At 35.5% G+C, this 27,418-nt stretch overlaps 1 protein-coding gene across 2 annotated transcripts in view; it reads left to right on the top strand.

Annotated features, from left to right (window-relative positions):
• CDH19 (cadherin 19) overlaps window positions 1–27,024 on the top strand; it is a 95,676-nt gene extending 68,652 nt beyond the window's left edge. Inside the window, exons 11-13 of one of the 2 annotated variants that reach the window (XM_046026096.1) lie at window positions 19,722–19,839; window positions 22,014–22,265; window positions 23,064–27,024. In XM_046026096.1, coding sequence (XP_045882052.1) covers window positions 19,722–19,839; window positions 22,014–22,265; window positions 23,064–23,554 — 861 coding nt within the window. In that variant the 3' untranslated portion in view covers window positions 23,555–27,024. The remainder of the gene's footprint in view (window positions 1–19,721; window positions 19,840–22,013; window positions 22,266–23,063) is intronic. The other variant, XM_046026097.1, reaches the window with a different exon arrangement.
• The last annotated feature ends 394 nt before the right edge of the window (window positions 27,025–27,418 follow it).

Genomic DNA, 27,418 nt, shown 5'->3' with positions numbered 1-27,418 from the left:
AGTTTGAATATATCTTACGTGTTTGCAAAATGGGTCATTTCTAGTTTCGTGTGTTTTCTAGATTCCAAGATACTTGTGAAAAATGAATGGATTTATTTTTATGTTCTTGCCAACTTGCAGTGTGGTTCCCAATAATAACTAGTTGGATAAATGAACAGAGCATGAAGACAGTAGTTCCTGAAATAAAAGTGTTTTTTCTATAATTCTCTGGAGATACACATTAATTACTAGCCTCATAGGTGATGTTTAAAACTTTGCGGTGTGATGAAAGAGAGAGTATGGATGGAGACAAGAATCAGTCTAAAGACTGAGACCCAGATATATTCTAGTATTAGTGTTTGGGGGTCGGAACACTAGAAAATAAAATTTGCAAGAAGCAAGCCAGGAGAGTATAGTAACATAGAAACTTAAAAAAGTATTCTAAGGAGGAGAGGTTATTACCTGTTTTATTTGCTGCTTACAGGTCAGGTAAAAGCAGAAAAGAAAAGATACTATTGAATTTAACAATAGAGATTTTAGACTTACTAGAATATTTGTAGGTAGTATTTGTAGTATATGTAATATCACCCAGGAAGAAAATAAAAAGTGAGACTGTGAACGACTTGAGCAGAACCTTTGGGATTGGCAATATTTAAGGATTCAGTAGAGAAAGAGAATCTTGCAAAGTAGACTGAGTAGGTGGGACCGGTGATGTAGGAGAGAAACAACAGTTTTGATGTGGACATGCATGAGTGCAACAGTTTTTGAGGAGGAAGTGTCAACAGACTTAAATCCCACTATTCCGGGGGATGGGGGGGAATCATCCTCACAGTTTACCATATGGTCAAATTTACTCTTTAAAAATATGTAATTTTGTAAGTCATTCACAGCTATATAAATAAAATGACAGTGCAAACAACTTGACTAAAATGTGGCAAAGAGAAATTGCACTGGGCACTTGTTAGCCATGGCAAGGAAGATGTAATTCAGATTATTCTAATAAAGGTCAAGACCATTGCAATAGGGGAGACAAATGAACTTAACTCTGTTGAAACAAAATTCAGGAGAGTTTTTAAACACTGGGCTGAGCTAGGGAAAAAGTGCTAGAGGAGTTGTGTGGGGAGGGGGAGGTTGGCCAGTGTGATTAGGACAGCTGTGTGACTCGCTCCTAGAGAAGTTAGGCTCCTACCCTCCCATAGAGACTGAGAGATGGGGTCTTATCTCCGTTGATGTCTACATTTGGAAATGATGGTTTTCAGGCTTTTGAGAAAAACCTTCCTGCATCACCAAATTAAAAGAGTTTGGGAGATTTGTCTACATTACCAAGGGTCAGAGAAGAGAAAGAATTTGCTATGAGAAATTATCTTATAACTGGTCAGAAAAAGTGGAGGTCAGGAGATTGTAGTCAGGAAGAATCCTGTCTAAAATTGAGTCACGGCAAGGGGAATACTATGGTCCTCTTGGTCAAATGTTAACAGAATGTAAACATGCCAAATATGTACTTCTCAGTATTTAATACTCCAAGAAGTTTAAAATACCCTTTACGGCTCATATTTTTGTTGAAGAAAGAATGGCTATCTTCTTTGCTCTGTGATTGCAAAGCATTTAATCTTTAAATTTATAAACCGCAAATATAATAATCCAGTTAAAAAGAAAAACCCTACTGCATTCCCTTCCTTCCGGTGACATTTAGATACATTCTGCCTTCAGCAGTTTTCCATTTGCAAGATAAATCAAGTAGATTTTGGCGCAAAACATTTATAAAAGATGAAAAAATACTGTCATATTTATTTTTAGCAAAACAGAACAGCCCAGATTCTTATTGCAAAATATCGTGTGATGAAGGCCTTCCTGTTGAGTGACGAAAAGGATGATTACTATATTTTTCCTTTATCCTTAAAATCATATTGTTCATTTGCTGATTCTTGATTTTGAGAATATTCATCTGTTTTATCTTCATCTGAGGACTCTGTCTCAAACCTTTTTTTACATGATCAGTTTCACCATCATCTTGCGTCTGTAGTGCTGGTTTCTGCTTTTGGTTTTCATCTTCTATTCACACACTACTGTGAAATTACTTCCTCTGTCAATTTCTTTCCCTCTAGCATTATGAATGTAAAATGAAAAATCTTGAATTTTCAACTGTTCTTAAAGAAAAAATAAAATCAAACTAAAAAGATAGTGTATCAGTTTTTTGATCTTTTTGAACAATGATGTAATACTTTAAGCAACACATTTAAAAAGAGGAAGAAGAGAATGATGCAATGGGGAAGATTTATTTCGTTATTTTATCATCCTTCTAGGCCATTCATCTTACAAGTTTCATATAAGTCTTTTAAAAGCACATTAAGAGAAATTTATGAGTAATGATGAAATGATTTGTAAGATGATGAAATAGCACAATGCTGAAGGCATAAAAAGGGTCATGTCACTAGGTTCCCAGAATGTAGCCTAGATTTAATGAATGTGCCTCTCCAGGTACTGAATGAAAGACTACTTTACTTACTAATAGTAAGTTAATATTTCCTTATTATCAGCAATACTTCTAAGAATCAAAAAATGAAATAACAGTCTTTAAAAATGAGTAGAACTGCTCAAAAAGAAATTCAAATGCTAATTTTGATGCAACAGACTTTAAAGGCATATTGAGAGTTGAACTTTGCTGAAGAAGAGTAGTATCTGTTGGTTATAGTGGCGTTAAGTTCTTGTGTGACTTAGAGTTTACAAACAAAGCTCTGTGGGAAATCTATGATATGCCATATTTTTATAATTTTACTGATGTGTATATTATGCCTCAAAAAGTTTAGGTAACTTTTTCAATATTATATAGTTTATAAGTGAGCAAGGATTATAGTTTCTTTCTCCAAGAATGATGCTTATTTTAACTATACCCTGATAATTATAAAGACTAGCTGTTCTTAGATTATTTGCACAATACAAAAGCAAATAGAAAAAAAAGTTTTCTTTCTAATTTTTTTTAAAGATTTTACTTATTCATTTGATAGAAGACACTGGAAGAGAGGGAACACAAGCAGAGGGAGTGAGAGAGGGAGAAGCAGGCTTACCCTTGAGCAAAGAGTCTGATGCGGGGGTCAATCCCAGGACCCTGGGACCATGACCTGAGCCAAAGACAGATGTTTAACAACTGAGCCACCCAGGTGCCCCTTTTTCTAAATTTTGTACCAATAAATTAATTACACCTACGATTGTGAGGGCAAAAACAAGAATGAAATCAATACAACTGAATCTCACCTCCTTTCTGAGAGATGCATAGCTCAAACTCAGAATAAATCACATGGGTTAGTGCTATTTCATAATCAGTGTCCTTTAAGAAGGAATGCCGCAAATCATCAGATAAGTCAGAGGACTCATAGATGTCACTATCATATTTAGAAGTTTGTCCAAGGTCTATAGGTATCTGAAAAAATGATACGCAGCATGACTCCCTATAATGGTCCAAGGGGAGTCCAAAAATCCCCACTCACATTGCTACGTATGCTGTGGTTTATGAATTGAAATCAATGTGAAGGTTGAGTGCTGCCAAGATATCCAACATTACCATAGATATTTTCTTCCTGACACACAGTTGGTGATGCCTTATTTAGTGGGTGGGTGTTAGGGCTATCGTGGCTCCTGGATTGTCATTGTTTGTACCATGTTTCCTCAGATGTTACATGTGAGATCAGATTGAGTTGGTCTCTGATTTCTGGTTTGAAATTTACTGGATAGGCTTCCTTCAAGTACAGTCGAAACCAAGCCCCTAATATAAATATGTACCTCCCAGAGTGACATTAAAAACGTTCAAAAGTACTCTTAATCTCTTACTCATTCCTAAAACTTAGATAGTAATGTGTGAACATTACAACTTAATGGAATAAGCTGTCAAAAAATATCTGCTTTGAAAGATAATAAAGCATATCTTGTGTAACGGAAATGGTTTTTATGCAGACAACGTAATTATTTTTAATTTAATGGTGCCTATAAGCAAAATTTTAAGAGCATTCTGTTTGGACATTCAGAAGAAATGCATTTTACTCTATCTAAAAATAAGGAATAAGTAGTCTATTAACAAAATAAGAGAGCAGCTACACCATCAAAACATGAACTGGGAAATATATACGTCACATGATATGAATTCTTGCCTGAGCCAAGGAAGGATGCAGAAACAGCATATACTACTCCAGATAGCAAACAGGAAATGTGGGTGTGTAAGCAAAGAGGAAAGAATCTCTTCTCTAGACTGAAGAATCAGAAATGAATGCAGTGTGGAGAAAGGAGGAACCTTCAATGATGCCCCTCCTAGCCTGAGGCTTACCCCCCAAGTAAATTGCTAAAATGAAATATAATTTAGAAAATATTGGGGTAGGGAATATAAAATTTCATAAAAGCAAAACCTGAGGGAGTCTTTGTACCAAGGAAGATGGAATTTGGTGTGAATTTGTTTATATTAAACATCCCAAAGTGATGTCCCTCTTTCTTCTCCTATATTCTCTCCTTCCTCCCAACACTCTATACAACAGCAGGCCTCTCTGATACTCAAAAAACACGGCACCATATAGTTTAAAGCATGCTTACATGTGCTTACCCATACCTACATACACATACACAAGTAGAGGCAAAAGGAAAAAATGTAAGCAATCTACATCTCAAAGAGAATTATAAATGGACAAAGAGTGGTAAAGAATAGATCTTCAGACATTCATATCTGTTTCTGTTTACTTTAGACATGACCTATTAGTCTTTGATTGCTTTCATCGTTTCTGGTACAGCAATATGTTCTAGGCTTTGCTTCTTATTAATTACTGCTTTCTGGCTTCACATTCATGCTTCAGTACCTTAAAAAGTACTCCTTCAGTACTCCTTAAAAAGTACCTATTCCGTGATACTGTGATAATGGATTGGTCCCTTTAGAGCATTTCTCTCATTGGGAATGCAATATTGAGCCTTTTCAAAGGAGGGCATGGAATGAACGTTGAAGAAGGAAAAGGTCTTCTCTTCCTGGTCCTGTGTGTAGAATGTTTATTTTTGCTTTTCTCAACCTGCAGAGTTGGTCAGTGTGAAGATATATGTGGTGCTTTATCCAGCCACAAGTATAGCCCCAAAGGTCCCAAAGGTACATTCCCTCAGCAACCATATGACTCCATCCAAGGCCTCTTGAGGTCTTGCAGCCCTCCCAGTATGGAGCTGTGAGCTTCAGGCCTTGTACCTGCAGTGGCCTCCCAACTCCATCTGCATTTCTGTCCACCCACACACTTGCACCGTGGAGGATTGTTCTGCTTGCCTGGAGAATGTGGCCTAGCTCCGACCCAGGCAACCCAGTGAGCTCCTTTGTTCTGAAAACAAGATGCTGCAAACACACGTTCTCCAAGGAGGTCTAACACTTGTCTTGGGGAGAGGGCCTATCTTCTACATTTGTGTCTTTGGACAATTTCACTGAACTTCCGAGTACTCTTTGGAGTTCTTACTGCATCTTTATAGTTACTCTCCTAGTATAGCTTAATATCTTAATACTAATACTCCTCCTTTTAAATTACTGTGTGCTTCCTTTCCCTCAGTTGGACCCAGACTAATACATAAGCTCATCTTTTATATTCTCTGCCTCAGATTTGCAAGCATTCACTTTCCTAACATCTTGTGATATTTTAATGGAATATTGCAGAAAATACAGATGGAATGATCAGTAAATAAAATTGGGATACCAATCCCAGAAAACCAAGAAAAATCCTGCTTTCTCTTTCTCTCTTGCTCTCATTTTATAGCTCTCCTGTTCTCTTGTATTTTCAATAACGTGGAAGACCACTCTAAGGGAAACTCCAATAAAGTCTGTTATTTCTTGTTTATTTTCTTCAGTTATTTATAATTAATGTACCTTAGAGAAATACGGATATGATCATTTTTCAGAAGGTTTTCATTAATTAGAAATATAAGGATTCAGAGGCAAACATTTTCCCTCAAGTTGCAAATGATAACCCCACTCATCGTCCACTAGTTGGGCTAGTTTTGTCATATGTGTGTGCATGTGTGCATCAGTACACGTACATTTGTGTACAGCTATCCAAAGTTATGGCAAATACTTTAAAAACCGAATACTTTAAATTCCTAATAGAGACATAAAATCCTAGGAGTGGTACAGAACTCTCTAACCTTAAATATGATTGAATGAATATGGACAATATTTAAAGGTAACAATACCAAAAAGTGAAAAAAAACTTAAACATTAGAAGCTATCATAGAAGACAAAAAAATGCATTGTACAAAAAAATGCAATGCTTGTAAGCAGTGTCAAATTTAGCAAATCTTTTCAGTTGCATACAACTCGAAACTATGATGAGATACCACCTCACACCTGTTAGAATTTCTAAAAGTAACAACACAGGAAAAAATAGGTGTGGGTGAGGTTGTGGAGAAAGGGGAACCCTCTTACAGTATTGGTAAGAATGCAAACTACTGCAGCCACTGTGGAAAATAGTATGGAGGTTTGTCAAAAAAGTTAAAAATAGAGTTACCCTACAGCCCACCAATTGCACTACTAGGTACTTACCCAAAGGATACAAAAATACTGATTCAAAGGGGCACATGCACCCTGATGTTACAGCAGCATTATTAACAATAGCCAAACTATAGAAAGAACCCAAATGTTCATCAACGGATGAATGGATAAAAAAGATGTGGTAGGGGTGCCTGGGTGCTTCAGTCAGTTAAGCTTCCAACTCTTGATTTCAGTTCAGGTCATGATCTCAGAGTCATGAGATCCAATCCTGTATTGGGCTCCATGCTGAATGTGGAGCCTGCTTGAGATTCTCTCTCCCTCTGCCCCTTCTCCCTCCCTCTCAAAAAAAGAATGCTGTAGTATATATATACAATGGAATATTAGCCATCAAAAAGAATGACATCTTGCAATATCACATTTGCAATGATATGAATGGAGCCAGAATGTATTATGCTAAGAAAAACAAGTCAGAGAGAAAGACAAGCACCATATGATTTCACTCTTGTGGAATTTAAGAAGTAAAACAGATGAACATGGGGGAAGGGGGGAAAAGAGAGGGAAGAAAACCTTAAGACTCGAAACTAAGAACAAACTGAGGGTAGAGGGAGGGAGGTGGGCAGAGGATGAGCTAAAAGTGATAGGTAGTAAGGTTGTTGGGATGAGCACTGGGTGTTAAATGTAAGTGATGAATCACCAAATTCTACTCCTGAAACCAATATTACACTATATGTTAACTGACTAGAATTTAAATAAAGACTTGAAACAAAAAAAAACCTTTTCAATTAGAAATAGCTATATTCATATACTCTACACATTTTTAGCTTTACTGGTAAATGTCAGTTAAAAATAAAGATAAAAGATAAATGGGGAAATAGCTACTGCAGAAACCTGAAAAAGTCATTCTGGTATTAACATACAGTAGTAGTTGCTGTTCGATGAGAAATCATCTTGTTTAATGGCGGGTTCCTTGGTATCGATGTAGTAAGTGATCTTTCAGAAATAGTATGAGAGAGCTGGTCAATGAAGAAGTATTCAAGCACTCTGTATCCATTACAGATGACATCTTAATTATTTCTTAATGTGAATGTTTTCTGTAGTATATGTTGATCCTATTGAACTTACCAAATCATTTTCTGTAATATGTGCTTTCATAAAAATCAGCGTAATTTTTATATTTTATCAAGAAACCACATTCTATTGTGTAGTCTTTTAAAATAGAATGTTTACGGCTAATATTCTTATGGAATAAGCATTTGTAGTAAATTGATTTATGGAAAACATCTTTAATAAGTTATTTATGGGTCTAGAAATACTAACAAAGTAAGCATGTCAAAATGAGTATAAATAAAATGTGAGCATGTACAGATCTTAATTTAGGAATAACAGCCAAGGTGAAAGGTGTTTGGGGATGTCAGTTACCTAAAAAAGCACCCTAAACCCAATAAAAAGGAAAGCAGTCTTTGAATTTGGCTCCCAGATTATTAAAACAACCAAATTAATGAGTCTTGAAGTCACACAATTTGACGCAATTAGATTCAGAACAACTGATGTTATTCTCTAAAAGCAGAATTCTCCCTCATTACCTTAATTTTAGCATCAAGATTATCAGATTTTTAAAATTTGTATTTGCAAATAATTAGGGCAAGACACTTTGAATTATGAAACTCATTTTTTAAAGCTCGTGATGTGACCGTGTGTGTGAGATTTTATAAGATTGTCCATGAGCTATGCTGGTTCACTTTTTATAATATAAATCTATGAATAAATGGAGAGTCCAAAAGTGTAACATTTTAAAACAGTTTAAATTTTTCCAAATTCATTTAAAGATCTGTGTGTCTTAAAACAATGTCTTATTATATACACTATTTTTGTTTTTTTAGATAGAATTTTGTTTCTTCCCAAAATGATAATTCTTTCTTTTTCTTTCTTTCTTTCTTTTTTTTTTCAAAATGATGATTTCTTAATGACAACTTTATTGGGGATATTGGACACTGCTTGAATGCATTACAATATTAGAAATCTGTGGGGTTCCAGGGTGGCTCGGTTAGTTAATTAAGTGTCTGCCTTCAGCTTAAGTCATGATCTGTGGGTCCTAGAATCTAGCCTAGGCTCTCTGCTCAGTGGGAAGTCTGCTTCTCCCTCTCCCTCTCCTGCCTCTATGCCTGGTTATGCTTGCTCTCACCCTCTTTCTGTCAAACAAATAAATAAAATATTTAGAAAAAAAAAAAAAAAAAAGCCCTCCCGGCAGTTTCCTGCTGGGACACGTGGCTGTCTCAGGTCATTATCGTAGGGTCATGGGATTGAGTCCCACATCGGGCTCCTCCCCCTGGGGGGAACCTCCTTCTCCCTCTGCTTGTGCTCCCTCTCTCTCTCTGACAAATAAATAAAACCTTAAAAAAATAGAATATTAGAAAGCTAAACAATAAGTCATTATTTTCCAGCTAATTATCATTCTTGGCCCCAAAGTGACCAGAGTCAAGGACAAGATAGGTATTTATTAACTGAGTATACTCTCTCTCTCTTTTTGAGTGGTATTTACTAAACTTCTAATTCAGTCTTAATACAAAGCTTAAGTTTTCCAAAGATAACTGAATGTATTTGCGTCAATGTGATGAATTTACCTCTTTACCATTTGAGAAAAGTTGACAGAGTAGGAAAGTAATTTTTGTTTTCTTTATTATTCTTTAAATGTTCGTCTTGTTTTTTATGTGTTTATTTTGTCCCAGTTTTTATAGACACAGAGTCCCTTAGAGAGAACTGCAACAAACATTTGTTTTCTACTATTAATTTGGGGGCCTTGTGTGGGCTAATTGGTATTCTTCATTATTATCTAAAAATCACGTATGTAGAAAACCATAGGTTTTAATTCAAATACGTTTCCCCTCATTTAGGAATGAAACATCAAAAACAACAGTAAACAGTAGTAACAGAAAAATTGACTGGTATAGTTACAAGAGGATTTTACGATCACCCATACTTCCCAAATAAGATTATGCTCTAATCACACTGAATACCAGTCTCCTCATTTGAAAAAGAAAGACACTTTTGCCCTATCTTACGAGGATTGAGTAAAGATAAATTCTATTAAGTAAGTCAACAGGTAGAATTGGCCTTTGTTAAAAGTTAATTTTGTTACTGTTAAAATTAACAGTTAAGAGTAGTCTTACAAGTTCTTGACACAGGGCTCATTCCTTGTAAAGGAATTCTAAATGAACTAAAAAGGTGTGTATGTACACTTGACATTGCACAGAAACAAAACTCTCAACGCAGATAAGGGTGGGAACAGATTTACATTTTTTATCCTGTGCTTAAAGGAATCCATTGCTTATAAAATAAAAATTAAAAGTTATAAACTTCAATATAAACATTAATTGAGGTTGGTTTTGTTTTCTTATTGGAAGTTTTGATTTTGTCAGATTATTGATTTTTGATTAGTTTGAAAGAGATTAAGTTGTTGCTTGTTAAATTTCTGGAGCAATAACAATGAATTGCATTTGCCACTTTTTTTTCTTAAAGTAATTAAATACTGCTTTCTTTGTTGACCAGATATTTAATTTCAAAACTGGTATTTGTAATACAAGAAAAATTATACCTTTGAGTATGCAAATTAAAACAAAGGAAATAATAATTAGATCAATATATGTAAAAAAACCCATATTTTATAATAAAATATTTTCATGTCCTAATAAATTTGAATATCTGGATGACATGAAAAGTACTGCAGAACAAATGCAAAGATACATATAAATTCTCTAGTCTTTTCAGCAAATTTTGCTGGAGCAATTGGATATACATAGGGAAGAAATAGGAAACTCCACCTAAACCTCGTCTCTTATACAAAAGTTATTATTTTTTTTTAAAGATTTATTTATTTGACAGATAGAGATTACAAGTAGGCAGAGAGGCAGGCAGAGAGAGAGAGAGGAGGAAGCAGGCTCCCAGCCAAGCAGAGAGCCCGATGCGGGGCTCGATCCCAGGACCCTGGGATCATGACCTGAGCTGAAGGCAGAGGCTTTAACCCGCTGAGCCACCCAGGCGCCCCTACAAAAGTTATTTCAAAATGTATCATAGATTTATACATACACTTAAAACTGTAAAACTTTTTAGAAGTAAACGCAGGAGAAATACTTATTCTCTGACTAAACAGAGTTCTTAGATATATCACGAAAGGCCCAATTCTTAACAAAAAGAAAGTATTAATTTGACTTTATAAAAACTTAAAAATGTGTAAATCCCTGTTTAAAGGATTAAAGAAGTGACTTACAGTTTGGAAGAAAATATTTGAATACCAAAGATTACTCAAAGGATTTGCACCTGGAATATACAAGGAACTCTTAAAACTCAGCAGTAAAAAAAATAAATAATCCAGTTATAAAGTGGGCGAAAAAGACATGACGACATTTCACTGAGAGGTTATGCAGAAAGCAAGAAAGCACACGAAAAGGGGTTGCACATCATTACGTATTTGGACACTGCAGTTTAAAATGACAATGACAATGAATACTGTTACGCTGAAAAAATAAATAAATTAAAATGACAATGAGCTATTACTACACGCCTACCAGGATGGTTAGAATAATGCCACCCATAGACATCATCAAATGCTGGGAGGAGAGGAAGCGGAAATAAAAAGTGGATCATAATTTGACAGGTTATTATGAAACTAAGTATATACTTACTGTACAACCTAATAATCATCACTGGGCAGAGTGCCGCACACATGTCAGAGAAGTACTTATGTTCACATAAAAATATTCATAGCAACTTTATTCATAGTAGCCAAAACCAAAAGAATCCACATGTCAGTCACCAGAGGAGTGCTTAAGCAAAGTGTGATACATCCCTAAAAGGGGGTACCACCTGGCCATAAAAGGAACAGATTATTTATACACGCATAGCACAATGAATCTCAAAGGCATTGCGTTTCGTGAAAACAGCAACATCCTAAAGCTTACATGCTCTATGATTCCATTTATAGTGCATCGTCCAAAAGTCAAAACCATAAGAGACAGAGAAGGAATTAGTCGTTGCCAAGGAACTAGGGAAGGAGTGGGGATGTAAGTGTGGCAAAAAAAGAGTAAATGAAGGAGTTCACACATGTGGTGATAAAAGTCTCTGAATCCGGGTTGGGTGTGGTGACACCGGTCATTACATGAGACCAGACTTCTGAGTTATACACGCACATGCCAACACACACACAGACACACTCACGTGGAAGTAAAAGCCAGTGAGAACTGAATATATTATCCATTTAATAATATTCTGCCCATTTTGATTTCTACAATTATGTAAGATGTGACCATTGGGTTAGCTGAAAGAAGTATTTAAAATGTGTTTTGCACTGTTTTTGAGACTTTTTGAGAAGCTACAGTTATTTCAAAATGAAAGTTCAAAATCATTTGCTGGAATAAAAGGTGATAAAATGCAAAAGTAATGGTGTAAGAAAAATAAGAATAGAGATTCAAAGAAAAATCATTAACATTATTAAGAATATTTTAGGCCAAGGAATCAAAGTTATTAGTGATTAGTGATTACTAGTTCCCATGCTATATAAACTTTCCCAAAACATTCAAAACAATGAATGGAGGGGGGCTCTCCTCAAATTACTCTGAGTAGCTTTACTGAAAGAAAAGTGACGAAATTAAACACCTGCAAACATAAACACAAAATGGTTGTTAAGAATATGGCTGTAACCATTATATGTAAATTATAATTAAAAACAATCTATGAAGGTACTAAATGGTGATGTGGAGAATAGAAAAGTGTCTTTAAGGAGAAAACAAGCAGTATTTTGAAATCTATTAACATTTTCTGTTATATCAATATCTCAAAGGAACAAAAAGATGCACATAAACTTCATTTGATGATGATAAGAAGCCCTTTCACAAAATTAAAACTTAAATTCAGGGTAATAAATAAACCAAGACAAAATGCAGCCATAATAAATAGAGTAAGAATAAAATGATGATGCTTTCACTCAAATCAACAGTCACAATCTCACTTAATCCCAAAACGTGTGTGGTAGCAGACTTTAAAACAATGAGATGGAAGAAATCTCTGCTTTCACACTACCACTTCATGGTCTTCTGAAGCTCAGGTCCATACAATGATATGTAAAATATATACAAAAAAGCTACTGAAAAGAAGGACATTTAGCCGAGAAAATAAAATCTAGGGCTGTACTGCCAATAAATATGACGGAATTTTAAATTTTCTTGAAGTCACATTTAAAAATATGAAAAAAAAGGAGAGCTGGTGTTCATCAGGTACAAAGTTCTAGTTACACTACGTGAGTGAGTTCTAGCGATCTGCTGCCCCACACAGTGCCTAGAACTAACAGTGTGGTGTGTGCACTTAAAAACTTGTTAAGAGGGTAAATCTCATGTTAAACGTTCTTACCAAATTAAAATTTAATAATTTTTAAAAAGAAATAGAATAAATTTAATGTATATCTACACAATATGTACAAAATGCTATGATTTTAACATGTAATAAATTAAAAATCAGTAAGGAAGTATTTTATGTCTTCTCATACTGTGAAGATCATTATTTTTTAAAAAACAGATGTATCTATCTATTTATTTATTTATTTAAGAGAGAGTACACACAAGTGGGAGAGAAAAACAGAAGGGGAGAATCTTCAAGCCGACCTCCTGCTGAGTTTGGAGCACTGCAGCAGGACTCCACATGGGGATTAGTCTCTTGACCTTGAGATCATGACCTTAGCTGAAACCGAGTCAGAGACAACCAACTGAGTCACCCAGGCACCGCACCGTGAAGATCATTCTTGATCTTATTTCCCACTGGCTTAATTGCTGGACAGGATGACAAATTAAAATGTATCTATTATTGGATACATAATACCTTTATCATAGAAAATCAAAATGCAAGAATAGTTGCTCTCCATTCTGGAGAAAATCAGGCATTTTCCTTAATGATCTATATGGATAAACAGAATTTTTGTTTTTGTTCTTGGTGTGTAAGTGCCCAGGGTGGGGAGAAAAGAGAGAGGGCTCAGTGGTTTGCAGAATGAGTATAATAAATGAGCGGACACTAGGGCAATTTGCCTTTCCTGTTGGGGGAAATAGTTCTAATTTTTCAAATTAATGATTCCCATTATCTTGATTGATACCAAATATCTTTTCCAGAAATAAAGTATAATATCAGCGATTTTTAGATTCATTCATAACAATATTCTAATGTAAAGACATTTACATTGGTCTCCATGTAAAAATTTTCTATTACCTAAATTTCCATGATCCTGCATTATAGTCTGGTTTTCTTCTCACCTCCTTTCTCTCTTGTGTCCTATTCTTTTATTGATTTATTTTTTTTCAAAATCACTCTCTTTGCTCTCAGTCATACCTATGTCTTAATTAAAGCTCAAGCACAAATGACTTCTAGATCTTCATGCCAGTTTTTTCTCCTGTATTTCAAGCTGTATGCCCAGTTAATTAGAGATTTCTACGTATATGCCCTAAGGTTACGCCAAATTGTCTTCCAAGCCTGCTGCGTTTGTTTGTTGTTGTTTTAACATCTCTTGCAAAATTACCATAACTCACCAAGTTGTGCAGGAAGGATGTGTGGACATCATCTTTGATTCATTCTACTCTTGCATTCTTCATATCCAGTCAATCACTGATTCTCTGGGTTCCATCCCCTAAATACCCCTGTAATCTGTCAATTTTGCTCTATCCTCACTCTTGAGACCCTACCAGGGGCCCAAGGCATCTTCTGGAGTGAACCATGAGCAGTTCTGCTGAAGGACGCTCCTGTAAAATCAAACTTCTCATTATCCCGTTTCACGGCTCCTGTGCACGGGTACACCCAGAGTTGTTGCTCATTAGTTGTCTTTATTAGTGAAGCCTGACGGCATGTAGAAAATTTCCAAGGCAGTCAGTCCTTAGTGGTGGGACAGTAGTCGGAAGAATATATTGTGTGTCCTCTTTGAAATGGTGAAGTGTTACTTTGACAATAACAACTTCCCTGTGGGAAATCTGGAGCCTGGGAAACCATAACGTCACCTGAGAGCATGTTGTTACCATCTTAGTTTATATAAACACTTCAGCAATTTCCGTATGATTTCTCATTAAAAGAGCTCATGTTCTGTAACTGTGACTGTTGTTGTCTTTATGGATCACATCAGGAGGTCTGGAGTACAAACTAGTTGCTCCCCTGGATCGAGGCAACAGCTGGTCACTGGGTTCCCTATTTCCAGATTCACAATAAGGATGTCTTCAGAATGAACATTCTGAAATGTAGATTTTTCCCAATCATTTGGATCATGGGATCCTAAATAAAGATAAAATCATGTTTTTTCCAATTTAGAACTTGGGAGGGGACTTCAAAATGAAGTACAAGCCCTTTTAGAATATTCATGATGTCACCACTGCTCACTTCTGAAGCTTAATTTTTGTTTAGATGCCAGATTCTCTGACCCTGAAATAGTGGGTGTTTTAGTCTGCACTTTTCTTTTTTGCTTTAGGTATTATGTCTCTCTCCTCCATTAGAATGTAAGCAGTGGTGACAGACACTTGGTGCTGGCCACTGTTTCACCCTCAGGGCCTAGGGTGGCTTGGGGTGCTCCAAATACCAATGAAATATTGGATATGGATACCTTTGGTATATTAGCCAGATAATTTTATAATTTAATCTTTTTTATTTATATATGATGATTTTATATTAACTTTATATGGTTTGTTTTAAAAATTAGTTTAACAAAAAAATGAAATATGTACTGAAATAAAAATTTAAGAAGGTAAAATTTTTAACTGAGTATAAGTAGATATCTGCAAAACATTACATATCTTTGACACTTAAGTACCTATAAGTTGGTAAAAAAGTCCTTTTTAGAAACAGAGTATCTCTGCTTCTGTCCAGACCATAATATTAAAATACCATGAGTTTTTCAACATTTTTCTCCTAATAACATGCTAAACAAAGAGAGAAAACAGAGACAATAGACTAAATTTTCTTATTACCTCTAATTCTTTTACTGTGTTAATTAATACTTTGACCTTTTGAGTGGATAGTCAACAGCCTTTTGAATCCTTTATTTTATCTAAACAAGTCTCATTTTGTATCATTTCCTCAGTGGAGTAGTACAAAAAGTGACAGCCTTATTCAAATTTGTTGACAATATTTCTTGACGATGGGAAGAATAATTCATATCTGTAGCTTGATGCAAGGTACAAATACCTAGAATAATTAAATAAGTAAGCAATTGAGATGAAATTTTAAAAATCCTCCCATGTATTCATTTATTGCAATTGTCACTTTTTGTTTAACATGTTTCTATTAAAAGAAATTGCTTATTAAGCACATTCTGAGAAATTGATATTGTATATCAATTAATACTCAATATATTATATGGATTTATAGTTCATTTTTCAATTTGTAGTTTGTAATCCTATTCAAAAATTTATTCCTCGATTAATACTGGAGGCAGTTTTCATTGATACCTGCTGTTCAGGTAAAGAAACAGTCTCAAATGTATTACCTATTTGCTCCAAATCCAGGTAGGATACTTGCTTCTTTGCCTAGCTATCAAAAAAGTTGCATGTTTAATAAAGGTCACACTTATAGTCTGTAGTGATTTTTTAGTCAACATAATAATAATCTAAGAATGACATTTAGTAAGCTGGCCCAAGTGTGCATCTTGTTTTAGGAAAAGAAGTCATAGTGTGAAGTAATTGATAGACACGAATGATTATCTTTTTTCCCATGATTATCTTTAAAGTCAAATACTATTTGTAGTTCCATAAAATGATTAAGTTGAAACTTAGAAAATTGCCAGTGTTTATTTCACTTTGACCTAAAAAATGCAAATTTCATGTAATCCTACCCAATAATATATGCTCTCTGGATTCCTGGTTTTTGCATGGTGTCCTTTTATCTGGATCACACTTTCCCCATTAATTCATATTTTTTTTTTTTTTACTCAAGTATTAGTTCATTTGCTCAATTCCACTTGGAAAATCATTTCTTTTTCCTAAATTAATACTCAGATTCTTTTTTCTTTCTTTTTTTTTTTTCCAATCGTTATTTTGGTCTATATCTCTTCTATGACAATTATATTACCTATTTCTCTGTATGTCTCTGTCTTTTATGAGACTTCGTTTTGTTTGCTTCTTGCACACCGCACGCATTACGGTATTTTTTTGTATGCCAACTTCATGAACAAGAACAGGTCTAGGGCTTGAACAATGGGCCTGGGAGGAATAGAAAGCGGTTGTCAGAGCTTGAGGGTGGGGGGAATGGGGAAAGGTTGGTCAAAGAGTATAACTTTCAGTTATAAAATAAATAAAGTCTAGGGATCTAATGTACAACATGGTGACTGTAGCTGATAAAATTCTTTGTATAAATTTGTTAAGTAGAACTTTTAAAAATGATAAATATGTAAGGTGATGGATATGGTAATTAATTACATGGCGAGAATCTTTTCACGGTAGATAATGTATTTCAAACCATTATGATGTACATTTTAAACATTTGTCAGTTTTATTTTTCTCAGTACATCTGAAGAAAATGTGCTCCGGGAGCCACACATGCTACTCATTTCACACTCGCAGAGACATCAGCTTGCGTTCAAATTCTGGCCCAGCCATTTCACTCACCTGAGATACTTAGGTGACTTGAAGCTTAATCTAAGGAAATATAAAATGGGACTCGTTTTAGACTTTCTAGACTGTCACAATGTATTTCCATTATAGATTTTAAAGTGTTATAAATGGAAAATCACATGTATTTGTTCAGAAAAAGTTAGACAAAACTCTACCCAGGACAAACGGGAATTTAAAAATTTGAGCTCCCGGAATTTGTCCTAATATAGCCATCCATGTTTGTCTACTTTGTCTACTCTTTGCTTTTGATTTGTCTTTGCTCCTCTCATCAGTGTGTATGACAGTGATGAGCCCCAGGCAAGGAGATGTAAGGAATAATTTAGAAATCTAATCAATGCAACAAGATTTTTTTCTTAGAATTTTATTTGAAAATTAAAACAAAAACCTTTCCATTGTCATATGAAAAGGAAAAAATGAGCATTCCTAGCCAAGACTCTTGTGCTCATTAACGTTGGCTCTTTTCTGCAAATCTGTGTTCTCAAGAATAGTGTGCACATTCCGGGTCAGTTCAAAAGAATTAATGGTACCTGCTGACGGTAACTGATTCTATTCTATCAGTGGCTTCCTATTTTGTAAAGTGATAAACCCCTAAAGCATGTGGAAGTTCAGTTTATAAAGCAAGTGCAGGTGGAGGCATGTACTTAAAGACGGACCAGGATATTGAGACCTATGCATGTTCAGTTCACCTGTGCATATGTAGAGAGTAATTTAATTTATTGAAATAACTTAAAAATTTTTACAAAGTCAGAATTTCACCAGTGTTCTTAAACCTACATACACAAAAGGAAAACATTTTCAATGTTTGGTCAGATGTGTGTATGTATGTATGTATTCATTTATTTTTATTTTTAAGATTTTATTTATTTATTTGACAGAGAGAGACACAGCAAGAGAGGGAACACAAGCAGGGGGAGTAGGAGAGGGAGGAGCAGGCTCCCCACTGAGCAGGGAGCCCGATGCAGGGATCCATCCCAAGACCCCAGGATCATGGCCTGAGCCGAAGACAGACGCTTAACCACCCAGGCATCCCAGATGCATGTATTTAATACAGAAAGGCAGGTAGTGAGATAAATTATTCCTTGTCCAAAAAATCAAGACTGCACGTGTCAACAAGGTAAACATGAGTTTTTACAACTTGCTATCAATCTTAGTTAAGCAAACGCACATATGATGAGTTTACACACAGTATTCAGGATACCAGTCTGTCTATGCAAATCCCAACACTAACATGTTTTCATGAAGAAAATTTGAGTATTAGTATCTCAATTTTTTTTTAAGAATAAAAAAACTAGTGGGATGGCTGGGTGGCTCAGTGGGTTAAACGTCTGCCTTCAGCTCAGTCATGATCCCAGGGTCCTGGGATCGAGTCTCACATTGGGCTCTCTGCCTGCTTCTCCCTCTTTACTCCCCCTGCTTGTGCTTGCACTCTTTAGCTCTGTCAAATAAATAAATAAATAAATAAATAAATAAATAAAACCTAGTAAGTGGCAACACCAGGACTCAAAATATGCCCCTACCCTTCACCCTGGCTATTATGGTAATCCAAAATAAGACCATTACCCTAATACAATGCAAACTTATTACTGTAGGCATGGGTTGAATGAAAATGTTTTATTAGATTATTCAATTAACACCATATGAATATGATTTAACTAGGAATGTGTTATAAGGAAAAAGATAAATCGATGCAGAGCAATAACGTACAAATTACATTGGTTTTATAAGACTGCACGTGGAGAGAGTCTATTCTTTGAAGTATAACATTATAAGAGTTGGGTCTGTCATCTTGCAACTAAAGATATTTTGTTTGACACATTGTTAAAAGCACTTTAATTCTAGAAAATTCAAAACAATAACTTCTATAATCAATTTACTTTAATTTCCAGAATTAATTACAATCTCACTCTGTGATCTTGACAGCGTATCTCTTTTTTGACAATAACGAACCACTTGACTGACACATTCATGTCTTGAAAGAAAAGAATTAAATGTGATCTGATGTGTTCATAACTGCGTTACTTCACTTTTTTATGTTCTGAAATAGGAATTTATTTGACGTGGAACACTTCTGCTATAGTCTTTATGGGTCAAAGGAAATCATATACATTGCCCCTAAGCTCTAAATGTATTATTTTCTCAAATCAATTTGAAAACTCATTAGTTTAGCTAATACTTCAGTAGGACAATAAGTTTACCACAGCTATGCTCTCAAGTGAGCAGGGAATATATAATTTCAACAAATCATAATGGCTGCTATTCAGATAAGGAAGGAAGAAGGAAAAAAAGAAGAAAAGGGGAAATCGGGCCTGGAGGATGGGAGGAAATCTTGATTTATAGCAGCGGAGTTTTCAGAATTTCTAACAAACTTAACTGCTAGAAATAATTTCAGCCCCTGACAAGAATTTATTATGTATTATCAAAACACTCTTTTGAAAGGGGCAAGTAAACTTATTTTTAACCTGGGAAAATATTTTAGCATTCTCCCCAAATTAAATTATCCTCTGCAACAGACACAAAAATTTTGATAAAGCGATTTTAATAAAAGCTAGTACTAATAATGATAATAATCCCTATAATAGTAATTATATTCCTGAATCAAAAACCAAGCAACCTGTTTCTGTTTTTCCTAGGTAATTCAGACCATCAGTGCAGTGGATAGAGATGAATCCATAGAAGATCACCATTTTTACTTTAATCTCTCTGGGGAAGACACAAAGAACTCAAGTTTCATAATCATAGATAATGAAGGTAATGCCATTCACTCATAATGGCTTCTGATGCTTTCTTTGGGAAATGTGCTTGATTTTAAGGGGATTTATAATGTTGCTTTTTGTAAGGTTCTTGCAGTATGATAATGTTGAGAAGTAGAGCAGAGAGAAGCAATGGAAACAACAAACAAAACCTGACATCGCGTTCTGAAAATACTAGCCCCATTTCTCACTGGATTTCTTTAAATTAGAAGCACCTTTTCAAGTCATCAGTGGCTATACGACCTTGCAAAACTGAGTGAACCTGCAGATATAATGGCAGTACTAACCCACTGCTTCCTTTCGTGTCTCGTAAAATCAAACTTCAATCTATGGGGAAGAAAATGATATATACTTACAGTCATGTTAGCTTGATTGATTCAGAGATATTTGGAGTCATTAATTTGAAGCTATAAATATATAAAATTGGTTTAAGATTATTCTCTTTCCTTCAAAATGAAATGATCCTATCAATCTGAAGACACAGTGTGCCAAAGTGTTTCATGTGGAGAGACAGAGTATCTTCTCCTTCCGTGCAGAAGTGGCTTGACTTTTCATGAAGCCACTTTTCTTGTTATAATATGGGCCTACTTTAATTTTACTTTCTATCTTGAAGATAAGAAACACCGTAGGATTTATTACTGAAGTATCCATAGCCAAACACCTACCGATGTCCTTCTTTACACCTGATTCTGTGTTTCGACTTACCAGAGATCTTTTGTGGACAATAAATGCAGGCATATTCTCTCCCTTTTCTCCTTGCCAAATTTCTCAGTGAAGGAAACTCAACTAAATTTAGTATTAAACAATGCAAATATCAATAGAAGAAACAAGTTACAACTTAAATTTATTTATATCAACATAAGTCACTGGGGCAAAATAAGTATATCAAAACAGAGAAAATAATTAATTAGGTTTAATGTTTGTGATTAAAAATAATCTGGTGGGGTGCCTGGGTGGCTCAGTGGGTTAAAGCCTCTGCCTTCAGCTCAGGTCATGATCCCAGGGTCCTGGGATCGAGCCCCACATCAGGTTCTCTGCTCCGCAGGGAGCCTGCTTCCTCCTCTCTCTCTGCCTGCCTCTGTGCCTAGTTGTGATTTCTGTCAAATAAATAAAATATTTAAAAAAAATAATCTGGTAAGATATGAATTGAAAAATGTAAACTCTCACCTTTTCATCTGCCTAGTCAATAAAATCCCAAGTTTTATAGGTTCCAAAGCATGATGAAGAATTCATTTTAAAAAGATGATTTGGAAAAAAATAATAAAATAAATAAATAAATAAATAAATAAAAAGATGATTTGGGAAAAGTGGCTGGCAGGCACACACATTTTGAAACACTTCATTTATTTGCATTTTTTCCTGTTTGTGTATCCTAAGTTTTGATTACTACAGAAAATATTTTGGGGGGTGGCAATACAAAGAGGAGGGGGAAATATAGGACTCAGATATAAGAAATTGCACCAACAAAGCTTACTTAGAATATTTTGGGATTCAGGGAGAAACAACTTCAGAATGGTCAAAGTATGTGTATTGTTCATCTTTGCTAATTTCTTAAATGGTCTGTCTAGAAGAGCAATCAGTGCTGCTGAGGCTTAACTGTTATCTGAATTTTAAATATAAAATGGGTTAATAATGTCAAAGTAAAATGAAACATCCCAATAGAATTTTCCTGCCAAATAAAACTAATCCTTCTGTCTCATTAGTAAATACATGATTTGAGAGCACTTGTTGTGATATTGGTAGATGACTTTGAAAGTCTTTGTATTTATAGTATTTGTGAAAAGAATGAGTTTCTATTAGATAAAGCACTATGTAGTGAGTAAATAACCCAAATGAAACTCATACTGTGATCATAAATTTAGTATCAGTAACCTCTATAAAATATTGACATCTGATTAAAAAGCTGTTTTCTGTGTTCCACATTTACATTTTCTATCTTTATCAAAAACATTTTGGAACTGATTCATGTAATTCATCTAAGATCGTAATTATGGTTTAGGCAATGCAAATCAATAATGACTTTTTGAGAGGATCTTTTGACTTTTTATCAGACATTTCTTCTTTATTATTTAAACCTACTTGATATATCTATATTATTGCCTCTAGTACATATGACTGGTATGAATTTCTTCTATATTGTTGAAAAATTACACACCTGGGTTTTTGTTTTAGATAACACAGCTGTAATTTTGACTAATAGAACTGGTTTTAGCCTTGAAGAAGAGCCTGTCTTCTATATATCTGTCCTGATTGCTGACAATGGAATCCCATCACTTACAAGTACAAACACCCTTACCATACACATCTGTGACTGCGATGTCCATGGCAGTACACAGACCTGCAGGAAGAAGGACCTTATGCTTGCCATGGGATTCAGAGCAGAAGTCACACTTGCCATCTTGATAAGCGTCATGATAATATTTGGTAAGTAGTGCTGAACTGAACCTCTCTTCATTTATTAAAAATAATGTGATAAACATAAAAAGTAGTTAATTCCATCATCACGGTATGGGGTGTGTGTGTGTGTGTGTAATTGCTTTTCTGAATCTGTTGCAATTCTTAAACCATGGAGTAAATGAAAAATAGAGTGACCACGCATTTCAAGATGAAAACGAATGATCCCTGAATTCTGAGTATGTCAGCATGTGTGTGCACATCTGTGTACGAATGTTTCTGACACTAAGCATTGGCAGTGGTCAGCATATACAATTATTAACAATTAGTAATAATAGTAGTGACCTTCTGTTGAGTGCTTATTATACTACAGGATACTGTCTTGAGTGTTCACGTGCAGTATGTAATTCGATTCTCACAATAACCTTATGAAGTAGTAACTATTAATCACCTGTGTCGTATGAATGAAGAAAGTGAAACTCAAAGTGCTAAGTACTTTACAAAGGGTCATGGAGCTGTGCTAAATTTCCACAACTGTACACAGTCTATTTAACCCTGTCCTGCAACTCACTAGAGCCCTAGGACCACTATGAAAGAAAGTAAATAGGTTGGGGGAATGCTCGAGGCTCCACTCTGTTTTCTTTTGTCTTATAATCCTAAAATCTAACTCATGTCCTGAGCTTTTAACAAAAGCAAGGACTGCAAGGTTTATTATAAATAACATATAATATTGATGAATATGAACTGACTACATTAATATATATTCACATATTATGTTATACTTATTACAGTATGTTGCTTAATGTTCTCATACGCTTTCCTTGTCAGCGTTTATTTTTTTAATCCTGGGTCTGAAACAGCGAAGAAAGCAGACTCTGTTTCCGGAGAAAGGTGAAGATTTCCGCGAGAATATATTCAGATATGACGATGAAGGGGGAGGAGAAGAGGATACGGAGGCTTTTGACATCGCAGAGCTGAGGAGTAGCACCATCATGCGGGAACGCAAGCCGCGGGGAACCGCCACCACCGAGATCAGGAGCCTGTACCGGCAGTCTTTGCAGGTTGGCCCGGATAGTGCCATTTTCCGGCAATTCATTCTAGAAAAGCTTGAAGAAGCTAATACTGATCCTTGTGCCCCTCCTTTTGACTCCCTCCAGACCTACGCTTTTGAGGGAACAGGGTCGTTAGCTGGGTCCCTGAGCTCCTTAGGGTCCGCAGCCTCTGATCAGGATGAGAATTACGACTACCTTAACGAGTTGGGACCTCGCTTTAAAAGATTAGCATGCATGTTTGGGTCTGCTGTGCAGTCAAATAATTAGAGCTTTGTTATTATTTAAATTTTTAAAAATGCTAGTATGTGGGCAAACTGGTAGTCTCTTAGTAAAGAGTTGTGTACTGCAGTTCTCGGGGTGGGGTGGAAAAGTTACAGCATCTTCTGATTTCCGTGGAGTAAGTGCCCTTGGTTATTTCCAGCTACCCACGTGTTGTCCCCGAATGCAGACGTGGAGTGATGCTAACAGTCAGCTCTCATGTTTCAGTGCAGGCCGACTGTGGCATGTAACTGAAGTACTCCTCTGGCATTTTTTCCCACTATTTTCACTACCATCCAATACAAAGTTGTGAATCGTTAATGTGAGAAAGGCCCTGAACAAGATCGACTTAATATTATTTTAGTTACCCTTTTTTAAAAAAAAAATCTTACAAAGTGAGAGTATATTGTTTATGTGTTTTAAGTTCTTGATGCTGTACAGAGAGAAACAAATACCTAGTAGAATCTGGGTGATGATATAAAACGTTTAAAAAGTGTTTATTTTTTATGAATAAACAAGTTTCTGAGATTCTATGACTCACAGTAGTTTGATATTTTAAAATCATTGTCAAGGCCATACTTGAAAACTGATTTCGAATTTAGACAGATTCTTAGTGTATGTTGATTAATCAAAGATACAGTATAGATTGGTATTATCTTTGATATTACAGATTTGTATAAAAAAGGGAGTATGAAGATATATCTGGGACATTTAATGTTATTTTTACATGTAGCCAAAATACATCTTTACCATGGCACAATGCAATAACAAAATACATGTCAAAATTTACTCAACATTAAATTTTAACTTTATGATAATTGTGGAAAGCGTGAAAATTTTTAAGTAAATTTTTATTGCCACTTAAAATCGTAGCAGTAAATGAAAGAAGTATTTGACTCAAAGTTGAATTAACATTCATGCAAAATATTATGATTACCTGTACTGATTCTCACCACGCATAGAATGAGACATGATAAAATTCTTAGCATTTCCTTTTTATTAAGAGCTTGGACCAGAACTGATTCTTCAGTGTCATCTTTTTTATTATGGGATATAAAATTAGGTGCAATAGTTACTTTTATTATAACATTATGAAGGAAGTATGCTAAGCTGCTGGACATGATAAAATCCATGGTAACATCCAGATAACAAGCTTTATGATAACGTCAGATAATCAGATAATAAAACCCTTTAATTTTAACCAGCATTTTCAGAACCATCCTTATTATTCTATACAAATCAAGATGGAATTCAGAATTCATAGGTGGAACAAAAGAAAATGGTGAATAATACAGTGTCCTCAAAATTGTTTTATATGTTCATTTCTTATTAGCAGCATGTGGAAATGAGCTGAACCAAATTGACCATTTATGTTTAGAGAAAATATTTTGAATAATGTTTAGCTAAAGATAGTGGTTTGAATAGCTACAGTATTGTTTTCCTCTATACTTGGAAACGTAAACACCACACCATGTAATAGAAGCGAGGTTTTCCACCAATATCCGTTCAGGTACCATTATGTCAGCAACATAGGTATCAACACTTTACAAAAGCCCAAGACTGGAAATATGATAATTTAGGAAGAGATTAAAAGTTGGTGAGAAGTGATAAGTCATAGAAAATCCTTATGCATTCATATCATCATTTACTTAGGAAAGAGTATGAATACTAAACAAAACAAAATGTTCAAAGAGAAAAACTTGCAATAAAACAGAAATGTGTGAGATGAGAGAACATTTCTATTTCTATCATATTAACATAAAAATTGAGAGAGTATAATTGGGGATATTTTCAGGGATTATTCCATAAAGGATTATTCCCTGTATTTAAAAGATTGTGCTGGGGCGCCTGGGTGGCTCAGTGGGTTAAAGCCTCTGCCTTCGGCTCAGGTCATGATCCCACGGTCTGGGGATCGAGCCCTGCATCGGACTCTCTGCTTAGCAGGGAGCCTGCTTTCTCCTCTCTCTCTGCCTGCCTCTCTGCTTACTTGTGATCTCTGTCTGTCAAATAAATAAATAAAATCTTTAAAAAAAAAAAAGATTGTTCTATATGTAATCTTGGTTGAAGAATTGGAAAGTACGAAAAGCGGCAGATAAATCAGTCCATGGAAAATAGATGAGAAAAACAGAAATAGGGTTTTCTGAGGCTCAAGTAGGTTCTGTCATGGGTGAAAGCCTTACGAACAACTTATCAATTTGGTGAACACTTTACAAAATGCACACATTTGAGTCCAGTGGCACTAAGCAGGTGTGTTAAAATAAATTCTGGCTTATTTGATGATGAGGTTGTTAACTCTAGGTACATAGGAAGAGACCATACATGGCTGCATATCGATTTGCTAGTCTTAAACTATATCAAAAAATACTATTTGATTCTTGTTCAGAAGTTGCAATTTCCTAGAAATTGTGTTCGGTCACATTTCAATCACACTTGACCTTTTCGCGGCCACCTGGGTGTTGCAAGAACACAGCTGTATTCTAACCTAAAGACGTGGCATTAAGATCTCATTTTCGTAAATTTTCATAAAGGCTCAATCAGTGCAGATATTTATGAAAATAGCACAGCTTCTCACTAATACTCGCAGTGCTTACATATTACCCTCCGTTAACTCACAAGTTTATGTGTAAGTCTGGGATGACTAATGGTTGAAACAAGAAAATATTTAAAGGCCTTTCAGTGATCATAGGCGTTCACACCACATCCGTGCTTGAGCCTGCGGATCCGAGTATGACTTGGTTCACTGTTGTTTAAGTAACCGTGTGAGCTCTGTCGAACTGTCTGCTCTTGGCCAGGTTGAGTTTGTCATCTGTAAAATAAGGCCCAGTTCAGCCATTGCTCGTGGTTGTTGGGACAGACGAGCAATCCCTGACCCACAGAAGAACTGCGTCGTTGTGGGAGCTGATGCGATTGGCTGAACCTCGCAGACCCCTTTCCCTTCCAGGACTGAGTGCTCTGCACGGCTTCATGACCTGTTTGTGATCTGAGTCCACTTTGTCACCCCACGTAGAAGCCGGGTGTTCCTCTGTCCCTGCTCATTTCTTCCGGTCTCGTGTTCTAGGCCCGCAACACTCTGCCCCCTGGACATCTTGCCTTTGCACTCCCTTGCTTCATTCAGGTCTGTGATGGACTGTAATTTCCTTAGAAAGGCCTGCTGGCCATCGTCTTCCACTGTGGCCCTCGCTCCTCCTTGCTTTTATTCAAATCACTTAGCCACCTGGTATTACAATAGATACGTACTATTTTTTTTTTTTTTTTACTTGTTATGTCTTTATCACTTACTAGAATGTAAGCCGTAATGGGCAAGGAATCCTCTGTCTTGTTCATTTGTTCTTGTCTAAAATTGTTTGTAGCACGTAGTAAGTGGACCAATAAATGTTCCTGAATACAACAATGAATCCCAATCTATTTTACTTGGTCATGCATAGAACCATATTTAGTTTCGTTAAATAATAATATGGAATTGATGTATTTTTCAGAATAGGTCACCACTGGGCAGTTCTCGGGTACACCAAGATTTTTCAAAAGGTTTCTAGTATATGAGTTTGGCGTTTTAACTTGTTTGGACGTATTGGTATTATCCCCAGGGATGAAAAAAGGTAATGTCTATAAACTGTTCAGTCAAAACAGGTCCTATGATAAATGCCGTAGAAATTCTCATATCAGTAAGTTACCATGAAGTGATGAATATGAAAACATGTGCAATGTGTGAGAATTCTGCTTCATGGCTGCAATTCAATACTTGGCAACAAATATATTGTTAGACTTACAAGGTTACTGGAAACCTGCAAGGTAGCTTCACGATCTTTGGAAAGACATGAAAGGACATTAGATATCAAATACACTAAAGGCTGGGAGACAAATTAGAGAAATAAA

This window comes from Meles meles, chromosome 12, assembly GCF_922984935.1.
Source record: "Meles meles chromosome 12, mMelMel3.1 paternal haplotype, whole genome shotgun sequence".
NCBI classification, from domain to species: domain Eukaryota; kingdom Metazoa; phylum Chordata; class Mammalia; order Carnivora; family Mustelidae; genus Meles; species Meles meles.
The sequence above is the reverse complement of the archived record's forward strand: the minus strand, read 5'-3'. Positions and strand labels throughout refer to the sequence as shown.